The sequence below is a fragment of the Sorex araneus genome, chromosome 5, assembly GCF_027595985.1.
Source record: "Sorex araneus isolate mSorAra2 chromosome 5, mSorAra2.pri, whole genome shotgun sequence".
NCBI classification, from domain to species: domain Eukaryota; kingdom Metazoa; phylum Chordata; class Mammalia; order Eulipotyphla; family Soricidae; genus Sorex; species Sorex araneus.
In genome coordinates, this window is record NC_073306.1 from 42,872,903 (window position 1) to 42,890,287 (window position 17,385).

The window sequence follows — 17,385 nt, forward strand, 5'->3', positions numbered from 1 at the left end:
AGGGTTGGCTACAACAATGTCCCCCACCCGCAATCAAAGCACCTCCTCCATTCAGAGCAGCCTCTCACGGCCCCACCTGCCCCTCCCCGCTGTGACTCAGCCTCCCCCCACCCCCATCAGCAGCCGCTCCTCCTTGGGGCACCGGGGATGGGACAGCCACTCCCCAGGGACCTCCTCCCCTGCCCACAGTCTGTAACAGTGCCCCGGGATATTCCTTCCCTCAGACGGCACCCTGGGCCTCTGCCCTGTCCCTCCGTCCCCGCTGCTCCATCTTTCCACTGGTCCCCAGCAGCCCCCGGGACACTTCTGATGGTCCCAACTTGGGGGGTGGAGGATGTGAGAGTCGGCAGAGTCGTGGGCTGCTGGCCCTACGACCCCTCGGGCAGCCCTCCAGCACACAAGTCCAGCCCAGTGTCCACGCGGGCCACAGGAGCAAGCCCCGGCCACAATCTGTCATGAGGTCTTCTTTGGCATGGTGGTTTGATGCACAGCCCCGGGGCCCCCACCGCGGTCGGGGCCAAGCCCACCCGGCTGGTCCTGAGGGCAGGTGTGAGCACCCAATGAGCAGTACCTGGGGCCCTATGGGCGCCTCTGCCCGGCAGCACCATCACCCCAGCCTTATTCTGCAGACGAGGAAACCGAGGCCCAGTGATGTCTATGGGGACACACGGGGACCGTTCACCAAGAAGACCTGACGGTCAGAAGGGGGGGGGGGCAGAGCAACGGTATAGGGCGGGGCGCTTGCCTCGCACACGACTGACCTGGGTTGGATCCCTTCCATCCCCGATGGTCCCCGGAGCACAGCCAGGAGTCACCCCTGAGCACCACTGGTGTGCCCACCCCCTCCCCTGGATACAGAAGCTCACACCCCAGGGTGTCTGGGACTTCCTGAGTGCTGAAAGGCGCTTATTTAGAGAGGCCCCCATCCCCATCCCGGGGTGGAGGCGGCCCCTTCCCGCACTCAAGCCTCGCCCCCAAGCGGGGCGGGGGGGGGGGGGGGGGGGGGGCCTCGCGCGGCTCCGGGCTGAGGCACTGCACCACCTGGTGGCCTGCGTGGGAGCGGCCAAAGCCCTGGTGGAGGAAGGTCCTTCTCCCTCCCGGACCCCCAACCACAGAGCCCTGGTGACTGGGCCTAGCTGGGCGGGCTCCCCGGCTCTGCCTGCGGCACTCACCGAGGTGTAGGCCCGCCCGCACATGCTGCAGCAGTAGGCCTTGGCGTGCTTGATGGCGTGCGCCGAGAGGTGGATCTGCAGCGAGGCCGAGTCCGAGTAGGCGCGGTAGCAGTTGGGACACTTGTAGGGCTTGTCCTTGTTGTGCTGGCGCTGGTGAGACTAGAGGGGGGGGCACATCGCAGGGGCGTCAGGGGGCAGGCAAGGCTCCCCCAGCCACGCCCCCTCCCCCCGTGCCCCGGGCTGGGCACTGCCCGGCACTCACCTGGAGGTTGGAGAGCTGAGTGAAAGCCTTTTCGCAGCCAGGATGTGGGCACTTGTACGGTCTGTCGCCTGTGTGGATTCTGCAAGGGACAGCCCAGTGAGGTGCGGCGTGCGCCCGTACGCCTGTGTCCCCCCGGCCAGGGCGAGCCTTCCTTCTCCAGCACCGCCACTGCTGTCCGGCCACCTCCGGCGACCCCCAGCTCACAGAAGCCTGGCCAGAGCGCTGAGCAAATCGGGGCTGTCTGGGACGCATGCCGGCCTTGCGACACACCCACCTGCAGACTGCCCACTGGAGCGAGCAGGGGGTCCCAGGCTGGCCGGGAATCCCGCCCTCACTGCCCTCCCTCGGGGCACATCTGCCTGTCCCTGCTCGGCTTCTCTGCACAGCAGGCTCACGGCTGGGCAGGGGTCTGGCCCCAGCGGCTCCCGAGAGGATGCGGCAGCCCCTCCCTGCCCTTCCCCAGGGCCCTCCGTGCCCCCTTCCCAAGCGCCCATCCTGACTCCTCCAATTACTGATCAAGGGTGACCACTGGCAAATCATCGAGGCCTCCGTTTCCTCACCTGCAAAATGGGTGTAAAAATGCTGGACTTCAGCAGAAGGTGATGTGCGTGAGGGGCTCAGCCTGCACTGGCCCAAAGTCACCCAGTGTCACTGACATTTTAGTAAACCAGGCACCAGGAGGGGGGTGACTGGAATTCGTCAGCAAGCAAAATAGGCCCAAACCACTGCTGCGGGGAAGTGAAAGTGAGCAGAAGGAAAGTGCACGGGTCACAGTGGGGTCGGGGCTGGGGGTCGCAGTGCAGGGGCAGGGTGCCCTAGTGGGCAGGGTTTCTCGAGAGGAGGCGGCTTTGGGCAATACGCTGCCTGATGGTGTGTTTCTGGTTATCTTGCGCGGACGGGGGGGGGGGGGGGCGGTGGTGCATGCGACCCTGGGATGGAACCCAGAGCCTCAATCCCTTGGCATCCTCGGCATCACAGCAGGAACGACACACGAGGACACACAGTGGTGAGAGGTGGAACTGCAGCCTGAGCTCAGCCCTGCCTCCAATCCCGCCTTCCAGCACAGGGTGGGGTTGGTGGGGGCAGGCGACCTGGATGAGTGGGATACTGCCACTGAGGCAAAGGCACTTGAGAGGTAGGGGGCTTCCCACTGAGGCCCACCCCACCCCCCACCCCCCACTGACCCGCCTGCAGCCTCCGCCTAAGGTACCATGCTCTCCTCTACTAGAGGGGGGTCCCACACTCAGGACAGGGTCCCGTCCCCGGGCTGCATGGACACCTGGCCAGTGGCACTGTCCGGCCCGGTTCGAAGAGCCCTGTGCATTTGGCGGGTGAGCCCCCTGGAGTGCAGGGCCTATCCGCTGGCACCCAGCCGCCCCCAGAGTCTTCTCTCCGACCCCAGCTCCCGTCCTGCTAGTCCGGGCCCTGCGCCAGGCCCACTTTCCCCACAGGCCATGACAGCCCAGGCAGCTCGTGACTGTGAGGACCCCCATTCTCAGACGTACGTCCCGGGAGGAGGCGCTTCCCTGGCCCCTCGCCAGGCGCCTGGCTCAGCGAGGGCAGGGCCAGGGCCTCCTTCCCCAGTGCCGCCCGCCACTCCATAGGGCGCAGACGAGCCACACGGAGGGACGACAGCCACCCCACGGGCGGACACAGACCAGCAACTCCTCAGTGCGGCCCCAGCACCCACACCTCCGGCACGAGCTTGCCAAAGGGCAACGGGCTGACCCCGGGGCTCCTTCCTAGAACCCAGCCAGTCCTGGGGGCCAGCCACTGCCCTTGGTTACCGGCCTCCCTGGACTTCCACAACAGCATCTGGGGCCTCAGACTGGCCCTGGCTCTGCCCAGCAGCGGGCACCTCCCTCATGCCCACCACAGAGGCCAAAGTCCACCGATTCCATTCCCAACCGCCGGGCCTCCACAGCACCTCCAGGGCTGCAGCTCCCAGCAAGGCTGAGCCTTGGCTCCCACTGTCCCTTTCACAGCCGGGGGGTGGGGACAGATCACCCAGAGGCTCCACCCTCACCCACAATGTCCCTCTGGGTTAGGTCTGACCCTGTCAACCCCCCAGGTCACAGAACAGGTGCCTCTGGGTCCATCTGCCTCTGCCACAGACCCGTCCCTGCACACAGCACCAGGCAGGGGACTGGCCTCAGGGAGCCAGGAGGGTCCACAAGGCACCAGTTGCCTGTTCCCACAGACACCCAGCCCCAAAGGGCGTCGGTCACTGAGTTTCACAAGGATGAGGGCAAGGCAAGGGCAAGCCTTCCGCCCCAGCAAGGGGCTATCCCCACTCGGGACACATCTGCTGGCATGGGGGTATCATACCGAAAATGAGTGCCATCCCCTACCTTACCCCATGACCCACTTCTACCTGAAGAGCATTTGCACATGCACACACAAGTAACACGTAAACACACACAAGCACACACACAAGCACTCACACATAAGCACACATAAGTACACACCCACAAGCACATATACAAGCATGCATAAGTACACATAAGCACACACACACAAGCACACGTAAGTACACACAAGCCCACATACAAGCATGTAGACATACGCACACATAAGCACACATAAGCATGGACACAAGCACGCACACATAAGCACACTTAAGTACACACAAAAGCACAAAACACACTGCACACACAAGCACACCCACAAGTACAAGTAAGCACAAACAAGCACATGCCGTCTAAGCAGTGTACAAACACAAGCACACAATGCAATACACAAGCGCATGCACGCAGCATACTGTTATTTGTCATCTATGTGGAAGCACACACAGATACACACACACGCACACGCATTCACACACAAACATTCATGCACACACAGGTACACACATACAGCAAAGACTTGTGCTTTCCTGCAGCCTGAGATCCCCAGCCCCATGCTCCCTCTGAGGCGCGAGGTGCTCCTGGATGCTCTGGGCTCTGGTCTCACTTCCACTGCCGTGTACAAGGCAAGCGTACCTCCTCTCTGGCTCTGGGGTCAGTCTTTGACGTTACCTCTATCACCAGATGGGAGAAACCCAGACACGATCCCCTGTCCCCTCAGGGTGCGCCCTCAGGAGCAGCACACACACACACACACACCCTGATACACACCAGGAGAAGAAAGGCACATGCAGAACATGCACCACACAGCTCAACAGGCAAACCCCAACTGCTCTGTCCTGTGAGAGAGCCCGAGACCACATGGAGCCCGGCCGGCCCTGGCCCTAGCCACCCCACAGAGCCCGGCCCTGGCCCTAGCCACCCCACAGAGCCCGGCCCTGGCCCTAGCCACCCCACAGAGCCCGGCCCTGGCCCTAGCCACCCCACAGAGCCCGGCCCTACCCACTGAAGGCAGCTGCTGGGCTGCCATGGAAGGGCCCACTCTCCAGGGCTTTCCTTACCAGCCGTGGCCCTTCTCACTGACCAGGGGGACCTTCCGGGTCTGGATTCTGACCACTCTGCTGGCCATGCCCAGAGCCACCTCTACCTGAGCCAGGTGTGCCAAGGGGTCCAGACTCACCAGCACACTGACCTGCCTTGTGCCTTCTCCACCCTGCCTGCTGCCCCGCACAGGGCTGGCCCTTCTTCCCGCCCTGCGGAACAGCAGGGTGCCAGGGCAACTGTCCACCTGGCTGCCGGAACACAGGGGTCGGCCAAAAGGTTCCCTGAGCACAGAGCCAGGAGTAAACTCTGATCACAGTCAGTGTGATCCAGAAACAAAAAACAAAACAAAACAAAACAATAGAAAGAAAGTTGGCAAAAATGACCCCTGAGCACAGAGCCAGGAGTAGCCCCTAAGCATCACTAGGTGTGGTTCCAAAACAGAAACAAACAAAACACAAAGAAAGCTGGCAAATCGAAAGAGAAGCTCATCTCCCTGAGTTAATTTTATATGCGTAATTATATACAATGTATATAAATATATAGTGATATCATATATAATTATACCACATATAATTATATATATTATAAATATCTATGCATGTATTTTTAACATAGAGGGGAAAAAACCCAATAACTTATTTCATGTCAAAGAGTAGCACAATAATACCCAACAAAGAAACACCTTCAAGATGTTTTTTTTTTTTTTCCTAGTGGAGCTGTTCTGATTAGTGACGATCATGACTCACCCTCTGAGAAAGAAATCAGAAGACGGGTGGGCCCAGAGCGTATTCCCGGGCCAAAAAACAGACCGTGCACAGCACTGCAACCTGACACAGGCGGTGAGAACCGTGTGTCAATTCAGAGCTACCTGCGTTACCAGGAGGGCCGAGTCCCCTCACACCTGCCCGGAGGCCTCTGCTTCCAGCCGCAGGGCAGGACTCAAGTCTCCTGGACACACTTCGAGAGCCCATAGCTCTCGAGCCACAGCACTTGGTTCCTTACACTGGAGAATGGACGAGAGGGAACTGGCTTCGGGGGAAGCCATCACCACGGCCAATGCTGCCCTCGGGCACGGCCGGGGAGACGGACAAAGGCAGACAGCACAGGCTCTGCATGCCAGAGGCCCTCCAGTCCCTGGCACCATGGAGTCCCCCGAGCACTGCGGGGAGTCACCCCCACCCCACCAAACTGGAAAGAGCCCCTGAGCACTGCCAGGCGTGGCCCAAAATACAAAGCGGACAAAAAGTCTGAGTCAAGAAGTCAGGCAGGGGCTAGAGTGATAGCACAGCGGGTAGGGCGTTTGCCTTGCATGCGGCCGACCGTGGTTCAATTCCCTGCATCCCATATGGTCCCCTGAGCACCGCCAGGGGTAATTCCTGAATGCAGAGCTAGGAGTGACCCCTGTGCATTGTCAGGAAAGTGAGGAAAAAAAAAAAAAAGTCAGGCAACTTAAATGGCACCCAAATGCCCCTGGGTGCCATCTAAGTGTGTAAACGGCCATGATCCAGAGACTCTCAAATGAATCTCAGAACCGAGCTGCTCACGGCAGAGATTTTTCCGGACCCTAATTATTTAAAATTTTAGAATTCCAGGAGCGCACAGCTGCTTTCACAGCCGCGCAATATCTCATGCTATTCGTAACGAGGAATACAAAATAGATTATCTAGCATCTGCTCGTTGGGCAGGCTTGAGTGGTGGTGGGATAATTCGAAATAATGGTGGGAAGGTGTAATAGTGGGGGGATTGGGATTGGAATACTGAATGTAATCTATTATTGTGAAGAACTTTATGAAAATGGAATTTAAAAAAGGAAGAAGAAGAAGAAGAAGAAGGAGAAGTAGGGAACTTTGCAAAGTTGATTAGCCCAAGATTTCCAAAACAGGAATTGTCATCTGTGACTGGATAAAGGATTTATCTGCGGTTGACATTCTATCTTCTAAGAGGTTGATGAGGGGCTGGAAAGAGAGCTCAAAGGGCTGGAGCTTTGCAGTGTGGGAGCCCTGGGTTCAACCCCCCGGCATCGCACGGTCCTTGAGCACTGCTGGATATGGCCCAGAGACACTAAAAAAGCAAGTGGGGGGAAACCTATTTTTCCTTGATCTCTAATCCGCAATTTAGGAGGTTATATTTGACACACTGAAATAAAATATCCCTTAAATGGTGCTTGGCTCCTATTAGCCCCTCAAAATCTGGGGGAAGATTACTATGCAAGCTAAACAGACATAATCCAGTGAATTTTAAAAATACTAGTTTCAGGGGCTGGAGCAATAGCACAGCGGGTAGGGCGTTTGCCTTGCACGAGGCCGACCCAGGTTCGATTCCCAGCATCCCGTATGGTCCCCCGAGCACTGCCAGGGGTAATTCCTGAGTGCAGAGCCAGGAGTGACCCCTGTGCATCGCCGGGTGTGACCCAAAAAGAAAAAAAAAATACTAGTTTCATTGAAAAAAAGAAAGAGAGTACATGTAATTGGTCTTGGCTACTCAGAACAATTGCTAAAATACATTCTAGGTGGCCAGAGAGATGTGTGCTTGCCCGCATGAAGCTGGCCCAGGTCTGAAGCACCCCCATATGACTCCTCGAGCCCCGCCAGGAGTGACTCCTGAGCACAGCGCCAGGAGTAATCCCTGAGCACTGTTGGGCCCAGAAATAAACACACTTATACACCCACAAACCAAAACACTGTAGGGCTTTCACTAAGACCCTGTCTTTTCATCACCACGAAGGCGAAACATAGGCTCATGAAGAATCTGTCCTCATTCCTAATAGGATACAAATGGGCAAATCAAATTTGTAACCATGACCATGCCAGAAATGTCACATTTAAAGACGTGTTTTGCCTAACGAGGCATGGAGAGCCTGATGGTAAGACGCAAGGGCAGTACTGATCTGGGGATGAGGCCTTTCTGGCCTGCTCCGTGGGCGCGCAGCCTCCTCTGGGGTGGACACAGGCACCCCGGCTGGTCCAGCTACACGGCAAACCTGACACGAGAAGGGGCAGCAGCAGTGGGGATGTGTCTCCATTCTTGATGATAGATAATGTGATAACATGCACACTTAACACAATGACCCAGGAACTTTCAAACGTTTCCTTACAAAGTTAAGTCTCAAGTCTTAGCATCTTGTATTCCAGTTTTGTTGCTGTTTGGGGGTGGGGGCGGGGTGTTTGTTTTTGTTTTGGAACCGTACCTGGTGATGCTCAGGGCTTACTCCTGGCTCTGCACTCAGAGGTCACTCCTGGCAGGCTTAGGGGACCATATGAGGTGCCAGGGATCGAGCTCGGGTCAGCCATGTGCATGGCAAACACCCTACCCACTGTACAATCTCCCCGTGGCCCTCATGTGCTCTAGTTTTATTAATCACACAGCTAAAAAGACACTGCACACGCATCGACACCAAGTTATCCACGTCCGTATGTAAAACTGGCCATGGAAATCAAAGGCGAGACAAAATCGGGAAATCGCTGAGTCAGGCTTCTGGAGTCAGGCCTGGGCCTTCAGCGGCCGGGCCAAGGCGAGACGGCCGTATTCCCACCCGCCAACCTGCTGCTACCCAGGCCTGCGGCAGGGAGCCAGACAGCACAGGCAGTGTGCCCTGGAGGGCAGGGGGGTGACAAGAGAAAAAAAGAACACAAGGCCTTAGAGAGAAATAGGGCCCCTCTGTCTGGTGTGAGTCCCCAGAGGGACGAAACTTCTGTGCCTTCTGTAAGTGACAAACACCACAGCAAACAACGTTGTCCCTGACGCTGACAGTGCTGCAAGCGGCCTTCAGACAGCGAAGCCTCGAGATAAGAGAACTGTCTGCAGAGAAAACCGCCCCATTTCTCCCCTCTAAAGAGATACTCACAATCGTGGTGCCCTCTGGTTTGTCTTCCAGACATACAATGCCTGTGTCTTCCCGTTTGGTGAGCTTAGTCCTTTGGACGCCTGTAGTCCCTGCAAAACCTCGTCTTTCCCTGGAGTGAAGTTCTGGTAGCGTATCTCTGCCTCTCGCCCGCGGCTAGACTGCGGGCCCCGTGCGGGCAGGCACTGGCGTCTGCTGTGCCAACCGCGCCCCATCTGCTCCCCAGCAGGGACGCTGCCAATATCTGCTGCATGGATGACTCATCGAGCCGCTAGAAGCTATTTCTATTTATTCCACAAACATAAAGCCAGTGCCCAAGTGCTTATTATGTGCCACACACGGGGAGTGGGAGGGCTATGGGCGTGGAGACCAGCACAGCCTTCCAGAGCTCCCCGTACAGGGGGAAGACGGGTGGCTTTTGGCCCGGGGGATGGCCGGGCAAGCTCAGGAAGGCCTCAGGAGCTGTGACGGGGACTCTCGGGGTGGCTGGAGAACACGCTCAGGGGCCAAGGAGGGCTTCCTGGAGGAAGCTGGCCAGGAGCTGGACAGAAGGGCTGAGAAACGGGGTGAAGGACTGGGCAGAGGAAGGAGACCTGTCCAGAGGAAGAGTGGACAGATGTGAGAGCAGTGGACAGAGGATCCACAGAGGTCAGATCGAAAAAGGCCCTGGAGGCCCCAGAAGAGGCATCTGGTCTGGACCCTGTGGGCCGAGAGCACTGAGCTGAGGCGCTCACCCGTCTTGGGCGGGCGTGGGGCACTCACCTGGTGTGCTGCTGGAGGTGGGAGAGCTGTCGGAAGGACTTATCACAGTAGGAGCAGTGGTAGGGCTTGACGCCCAGGTGGATGCGCAGGTGCTGGGCCAGGTAGGAGGCGTTGGCAAAGGACTTGGAGCAGTGCGGGCACTTGTGGGGCTTGGCCTCTGTGTGCGACTTGGAGTGGATCTGCATCTCGGACTTGGTGAAGAAGGTCAGCGGGCAGACCTTACACCTGCGGGCAAGAGGCAGGTCACAGCCAGGAACCCCCACTTCCTGCCGGCATACCTTGGGGGAGGGGGACACCAACCCCACGGGCCCTACCCTGGGCCAGCATTTTCCTGGGAGATGGCAGAGGGCATGGCACCCCTGGGAGAGTCACGCCTCTCCTCTGGGGAGGGTTTGCCCAGGGCACAGCCAGGGCTCAGGAGAGGGGCGCCCACACCCACCCTCTGCACGGTCCAGTGTGGGGGAGCAGGATGGCTTTCAAGAAAGGCCCGGAACTGACTCCCAGCGCACACACACCCCTGCCCTCAGCAAATTCAATGGGAGTGTCTAGAGTGGGCAGCCCTGGGGCTGGCATGGGGGGGGGCGGGGCGGGGAGGTTCTCCGGATGATTTCAATGTTGAGGGCTGAGAACATGACTTGAAGAGAGCAGGCTCCTGCCAGCCCAGGCTGGGAAGGGGACGGCCCTCAGCACCCCAACTCTGATGGGGGATGGGGTGGGGGTTCCCATGCTCCCTCATTCCCCAGGCCCCTCTCTCCCGCTCCGACACCCAGAGCAGCCAGTCAGCGCCACCCAGATCCCCTTTGGCTGGCCGAGACCCTCACCTGTATGTCTTGCCCTCCTTGGCAGTTTCACCCGAGGCCAGGATGGGGTAGGGGACTACGAGGACAGGCGGGCCCCCGGGGTTTTCCGCCTTGATCTTTTTGCGGCCGCGCTCGGACTTGGGGGGGCCAAGCAGGCCGTGGCCCTGGATTGTCTTGATGGAGTCCAGGAGGGGGGGGCTGGTGATCCCTGAGATGAGGGTGGGGGACGAGGCGATGAGGCGGCTCTGGCTGGTGGTGGTGGGTGTGGACGGGGTGCTGGTGCCCGTGCCCGTGCTCGACTCGGACGTGCTCACTGCAGGCGTCCGGGAGGACAGCCCCAGACCTGTGAAGACACGGGGTGGGAGCAGGGTGAGGGGCAGCCACAGAGGGGCCCAGCCTCCCAGTGGGGAACTCTGACCCACTGCCCTGTCTTCCCGCACCACCTCTACCCCAGGAGCAGTCACTGAGCGAGGGACTGGAGAACATGTAAGACGGCCTACGAAGGTCTAGCTGTCCCAGGGCTACGCTGAGTTGGCTCCCAGAGCCACTGTGGAAGCCACTCAAACCCCCAAACAGGAACCAAGGCAGCAAGGATGTTCCCTGCTGAGTGCCTCCCACCGGCAGATGCAATTGGCACAGGCAATATTGTCATCAATTTCCTGAGCATGACCTGTCCGTTGAAAAGTTCATGTTTGCTTAAAAAAAAAAAGTAGATGTATCAAAATGTGATACTGATGGCAAAATTGAGAGTAACTAAAACTACTCTTAATGGGGCTTACCTATACTTTCTGATTCTTTGAAATTTTTCTTTTACATCTGTCATGAAAGTTACTCTTCCGAAAACAAGGAGACAGAGAGAGAAAGAGAGAGAGAGAGAGAGAGAGAGAGAGAGAGAGAGAGAGAGAGAGAACGAGAGAGAGAGAGAGAGAGAGAGAGAGAGAGAGAGAGAGAGAGCGCACTCCACGGAATGAGCTCCTGCTTTACATGTAGGAGATCAGGGTGCGTTTCCCAGCCAGCACCACCCAGTGGTCCCCCACGCACCACCAAATGACCCCCAAGCGCAGAGGTAGAAGAAACCTATGCTTGGGTGTGCCCTGCTCCAAGGGAAAAAGGGTGGAGGGAGGACCAGAAATATTTTCAACTTGGGGTTAGGTTAGCCAAAAGATAAAAATGGCATCTCTCTCATGTGGCTGAATTCCGTTTTTTCCTAAAAAGAGAAGCCAAAACTCTGCCCTGAGATCGACAATGTGCAGAGCCGCGCAGCCTGCCGTGTAGACATTCATCAGCCTAGTGGAAGGCTGGCTGCCAAGACCCATTACAGTTTTAAATGCACCCAATTTCCCATCGGGTCAGTCTGCTTCTAGACACTGCCCTTAAAGACATGTTGCACCAACGCTGTGTGTACATGACCTTCCGTAGAAGCTCCAGGCAAGAGAAAACGACATGACTGGCCGTCCTCAGAGGGTTATGCAAAGATGTCGCACAAACAAATGTGGTGCAGTGGTATCAGCAGAATGGCAAAATACAGTGTTGGCCAAAAAGCAGTCATCACGCCTGGCATGAACCCATCTCTTTAAGCCATTTACCCACTTAGGCACCTGTGGGCAGTATGTGTGTGGACGCTGGCAGGATCTGAGAAGGGACATCCCAAACTAACCTGCAGTTCCCTTTCCTGAGGAAGAGAAACTATTGACAAAAGGTGATTGTTTTGGGGAGGGAGCAAAAAAAAAAAAGAGAGATTGTTTCATACCTTGTTTATCTGCTTCTATAATATTTGAATTTTTTAATCTGTGATTAAGATTAAATAAATGAATAAATACCTATATAGGGGCGGGAGAGTACAGTGGGTAAGGTGCTTGTCTTGCATTCAGCCGACTGCAGCTCTGTCCCTGATAACACATACGGTCCCTTGAGCACTGCTGGGAGTGATCCCTGAGCGCAGAGCCAGGAGTAAGCCCTGAGCACCACCTGGGTATGGCTCATATACAAAAATAAATAAATAAAATATAGAAAAAAACAGAAATGTAAAGAACAGTAGGACTAGGATACTTTTTCCTCCTTTCAGCTTGTGTGCAGTTGCTAAGTGACTATAATGACTATGTACCACCTTTGCAATAAAAAAAAAATGCTCTAAATACATTTATGACCAAATGGCAAGTATGAAAAGCAAGTTAAAGTCATAGATACTGTACTACCACAAGCTCAGCAAAATATACACACATATTAAAAACCAAACAAAAAACACAGAAAGGGAAGGAAATGAGCCAAAAGGCTCTCTCAGTGCTGGGTTAGGAGCTAAGGATTACACGCAATTTTTCTCAGTTTCTCTTTCTTTCCAAATTTCCCATAATATGCTTATATTGCTTTTTTAAATATTACTTCCATAATGAAAAAATAAATTTAATAAAATCATAATGGGGGATTGTGCAGTGTGGCTAGGGCCTGGGGGAGGCTCTCTGGGCCCTGTAATTCTTGGCTCGCTGGGAGGGGGAGAGGCAGAGAGACCATGCTGGAGGCTGGGCTGGTGAACAAAGGCCCAGGTGCAGAAGCTTCCAGAGAAAGCCTGTCTGCCAGACTCCACAGAGGGCACTGAGAGCCCGGGCCCAGGACGTGCCAGCTCACCTCAACCTACCCAAGACGAGCTCGCGTCTCACCCTGCACCTCCTCCTCTGACTCCAACTCTCTGCCAGCACGTGGAGATCTCCCCCTTGCCACTCCTTACCCCAGCCCTGCGCACTTGGCCACTCTTCTTTCCCACTGCGTGTCCTGCAGTGCCAGCGTGCCCTCCCGCAGACACACTGCTCCGCGGGGCTCGCCCCCCGGGGGCCAGTCTCCACCTGGCAGCTAGGCCCAAATCGGAGCATTTTTCATCCCACCCGAAGAACCTCCCAGGGCTTCCCAGTGCTCCGTGTTTGGAGGGAAATGTGGTCCGCAGGATCCTTCCCCATCTGCCTCCTCAGGCCTCAGCAGAAGGGGCGCACAGGCGCCGGGGCCCTTGCCCCCTCCGCCTCGGCCTGACCGGAGACTCCGCCTGGCTGGACCCACTGCTCCTGCCTGCCGAGACGGCCTGCGAGTGGACCCTGCGGGGCACACACAGTGTCCCGCGGGAGCCCGCGGCCGCGGGGTTCTCATCCTCGCGCCCCCTGCCGCTCCCCGCACACGCGGTGCTGCTCCCGCTTTCTGCACGCGCCGGTCCCGCCCCAACCAGCAGGGGCAGACCCCCACCCACCGCACCCACCTCGCCAGCCCCAGACACGGAGGCCGTCAGACGCCCACTCCCGTCGCGATTAGGAAGTGGATCCTCCCAGTACAGGGGGACCTTGGCTCTTGCAAGTCCCGCCCCGGCCCCGGCCCCGTCCTCCTGACCCCGCTCCATCCACCCTCCTGACTCCGCCCCGGACTGCTCCTGACTCCGCCCCCAGAACCGCTCTTATGAGCCCGCCCCGCCCCGGCTCCGCCCCTAACCCCGCCTTAGAGCCGCCCTCATGGTCAAGCTCTCGGGCCGCCCCTGACTCCGCCCCCGGAACCGCCCTTATGACCCCGCCTCGCCCCTAACCCCGCCTTAGAGCCGCCTTCATGGCCACGCTCTCGGACCGTTCCTGACTCCGCCCCCGGATCCGCCCTTATAACTCCGCCCCGATCCGCCCTCCTGGCCACGCCCCTGGACCGCTCTTGACCCCGCCCCGGGCCCCGCCCCCCGGCCTACCTGCGACGGTGCTGGTGGCTGGTCGTGCGTGTAGCGCCACATCGGGCTGCGGCACGGCCTGCGGGTGCAGCCCTGGCACCTGCTGCAGTTTGGGCAGAGACATGACGGCTTGGCTGCTTTCGGCCGGCGCTGGCGGCACCAGCAGTGGCTGCTGAGAGGAGGCCGACGTGGGCGGCAGGTGAGGCGGCCGTATCTTCTCCGCCATCAGCTGCTCCTTGATCTTGTTAATCAGAACCAGGTTGTCTAGCTGCCAGAGTGACACAAGGATGGAGAGGGCTGGGGCGGGGCGCCAAGCTCCTTTACGGACCCCCAGCCCACTCACCCGCAACCCCGAGTCCAAGCTAGGGACATGGGGGGAAACAAAGCAAGACTGCGCAAGTCTTACCTGGCTGGGCATGGTGGGAGGAGGGGGCCAGAAGTAGGGGTTGTTAAATCGAGGCTCGGCCATCCTGCGGGGAGAGAGCGACTGTCACAGGGAAGGGGGTTCTCCCCACTGGCTAGCGGGTGAGTGCCAGATAGCCGCTCCACTCTGGTCTGAGTCAGTGTCCCGGGTCCCTGCCCTGGGGAGGGGACCCTCACCCCAGCAACGCTGGCCTCCTCCCAGGCCCAGGAACCACCACTTCTCCAGATGGAAAAGTCTGGAATTCACCTATTCCCTCAGGGGGCTCCAGAGGGCAAAGGTCACCTACAGTCTCCAGGCCAGCCCCATCCCCTTGACTTCTGCAATCCTCACTCCTAGCCGGACCTGAAGCTGCAACCCACCCCATACACTCATGGGTTCCACACACAAGTTCCAAAGCCCAACTCCAGACCTAAGACAGACCGAGGGGTCCTGGGCCGACTCTGAAAGTGGCACAGAGCCAAAGCCCATCTCTGACCCCACCTCCTCCTTGTGCCAGCATCCCCATCAAACCCGGGGCAGCCTGGTCACCAGGTTCAGCCTTTCCCAAGGGCTCCCGGCAGGACGACTCTCAGAGACCCAAGGCCCCTGCCTCTGGAAGTTATCCCAGAACAAAGTGAATCCAAGTGTTACCTACAAGGACAAGTATTAGAGAGGGGGGGTGGGGCCGGGGCGGGGTGAGGCTGGCAGGTCCTGGAGCAGCTGGGGGCTCAAGTTGTCCTGTGCATCAGTTTCTCCAGAGCCCTCACTCCTGGCACAGTCCACGGCAGGCCTGAGTGGGTAGAAGGGCTTTTCAATCAGGGCCCGGTGAAGGCCGGGCATTCAGAGCAATTTCGTTTGGTCTTCCTGCTGGTTCCAGGCTTCCTGTGACACTAGAGTAAGTCAAGAGGCAACTCACACCCTGCTCTGCCAGGCTGCGGTATATGGAGCCTCGCTCCCTCCCAAGTCTGCCGTCTCTCTCTTCGGGAAATTACCAACCAGCCACTTGACCGGTACTGTTGCCGAAATGAAATCGCGCATGCTGGCGGGCAAGGCTAAAATTAGGTACCTTCAGCCGCTCGCTCTGACCCTCCAGATCTGAGAAGCCCCCACTTAAATTACAGGCAGAGGGTCTCAGGAAAGACCCTCAAATAAATATAGCCTCATCTCCACATCTTAGGACACTTTATATATGAGTCATCCCTACGGATAGACAGGCACGCACAGGGGGGTCGTCTCACCCTATTTGTGTGGAGAGCTTGGGGAAGACCTGGGCTAGGGTGCCAGGAGAGAGACTGCCATTCGACTGGCGCCATTGGGGTTCCTCTGGGGAATCTGTTTAGTGCACCTCAGTTCTTCGCTGAACAGATATCCATGTGCAAATGGACTGGCTCCTTCACACAAAGTCCCCGCCTCTCATGCCCCGTGGGGGTGGCCTGGGTGTCAGAGTATCCCCTCTGTGGCCACGCAGCCTTCCTCTACCCAGCCTGCTTCTGCCCACACTCCTACTCTCGAACCCCGCACCAGCAGCACTTCCTGCCAGGACTTCTAGGGACTGCTCCAGACCCCTGGGGCTTCTCTCTTCTTGGAAAAACCCTAATATAAAGTGAGCAGTGAGTCCTGCCCTCTGTCAGGCACAAGGCTACTAAAAGTCTGAAGTTCAGAGAGGTGAAGTGCCTTAGTCAGGGTTCCACAGGACGCAAGGGGAGACGCCCACTTGAGTCTGCCTGTCTTGAGAGTCCAGCTCCTCAGTCCCCTGTACAGAATGAGGCCAGGAATGCCCTGCCCTGCCTTAGGACGGCCTGGCCACTGATGGGCACCTGCTCACCCAGTAGCCTTGGGACCTGTCCCCAGCCTGCTGATGTCCACTAGGGACGGGGGGGGGGGGGCTAGTTCTAAAGCCAGGGGGCGAGGTCTCCAGACTTGGGGCCAGCAGGGAAGCTGAGGCGCTCCTCGGAGCAGCCTGGGACCTGGCTACACCTGTCTCATTCATCTCGGTATTCCTGCACCAGCCCCAAAGGTGATGGACAGCACGGACTCCATGCCAGAAGGGACGTGTGATGGAATGACCATTGGAATTGTTTTAAAGACACCCCCACACAGCGCTGACCCTCCTGCCCCACTGCTGTGCCCACCAGAAAGAAGGTATGGACGGGGTCACGTGGGTGAAACAGGAAGGAAAGCTGTGCTGCAATGGGGGTGGGGGGGAGAATAGGGGCGGGGCCTAGCTCTCTGAGTCTCAGTTTCCCTGCTTTGTAAAACAGGGTGAAATAGGCCACTCTGCCTCTCCCCGCTCCAGCCAATCCTCGCACTGGGGCGAGCTGTTCTCTGCTCCGGTTCAATGCTGAGTTCAGGCTTCTCCAAGCCCCACCTGGCTCGGGCGCTAGGGCGAAGTGGTGTCCCTGGGGTTCTCAGTGCTGGGACAGTGCCCTCACTCTGGTTCTGCCCTGGTTCCCTTGACACCACCCCAGGGTGTCAAGGGAACCAGGTCTGACCACTCTGCTCTAGCCGGTCTTCCCTGTATTTCCTCAGTGCTGGGATGGAACCCAGGGCCTCCCACCTCCAGGCGAGTTCCTCACGCTGTGCCATCTCCCGGCCCTTCTCTCTGGCTCGTCTAACTAATGTCATGCGTTAGTGGGGGATGGGGCTGAATGTATGTATACCCTCCGTGTTTCCGAGGCAGGGAAGTCTGGGGTGTGTGTGTGTGCGGGGGGGACATCTGTTGCATCCTAGTGTGTGTCAGGCACACTGCCGGGGTATACTGGGAGTGTCTCACAGGAGCCCCAAGAAAACTGTGCAAACCCGACACCCACAAGACACGGGGGACAAGGCGAGAGGTGTGCAGAAAGGAGAATCTCAGGGGTTCACAGGGCCTTCCCAGCACTGGAAGGGTGAGCAGCCCCCCCGGGAGCAGGCTGGAGAGTGGGGAGGTGGCAGCAGGCATGGTGCATAGTGTGAGGGTGCAGGGGCGGTGAGAAGGTATCAAGGGTGCTGCTGGGGGAGCACTGACCCTGAGGGTGGAAGGTGAGAGGGAGGAGCCCGAGGACAGAGGGGGGCGAGGCAGGGGCGCGGGA

General features: G+C 58.1%; 1 protein-coding gene across 3 annotated transcripts in view; it reads right to left on the reverse strand.

Annotated features, from left to right (window-relative positions):
- The window catches only part of ZNF362 (zinc finger protein 362), a 36,334-nt gene that overhangs the window by 3,899 nt on the left and 15,050 nt on the right, over nucleotides 1–17,385 (reverse strand). For all 3 annotated transcript variants that reach the window (XM_055138532.1, XM_055138531.1, XM_055138530.1), the window contains 6 exons: nucleotides 14,318–14,381; nucleotides 13,933–14,179; nucleotides 10,248–10,569; nucleotides 9,427–9,651; nucleotides 1,435–1,513; nucleotides 1,173–1,331 (listed from right to left, as the gene is read on the reverse strand). In XM_055138532.1, the coding sequence (XP_054994507.1) occupies nucleotides 1,173–1,331; nucleotides 1,435–1,513; nucleotides 9,427–9,651; nucleotides 10,248–10,569; nucleotides 13,933–14,179; nucleotides 14,318–14,380 (1,095 nt within the window). In that variant the 5' untranslated portion in view covers nucleotide 14,381. The remainder of the gene's footprint in view (nucleotides 1–1,172; nucleotides 1,332–1,434; nucleotides 1,514–9,426; nucleotides 9,652–10,247; nucleotides 10,570–13,932; nucleotides 14,180–14,317; nucleotides 14,382–17,385) is intronic.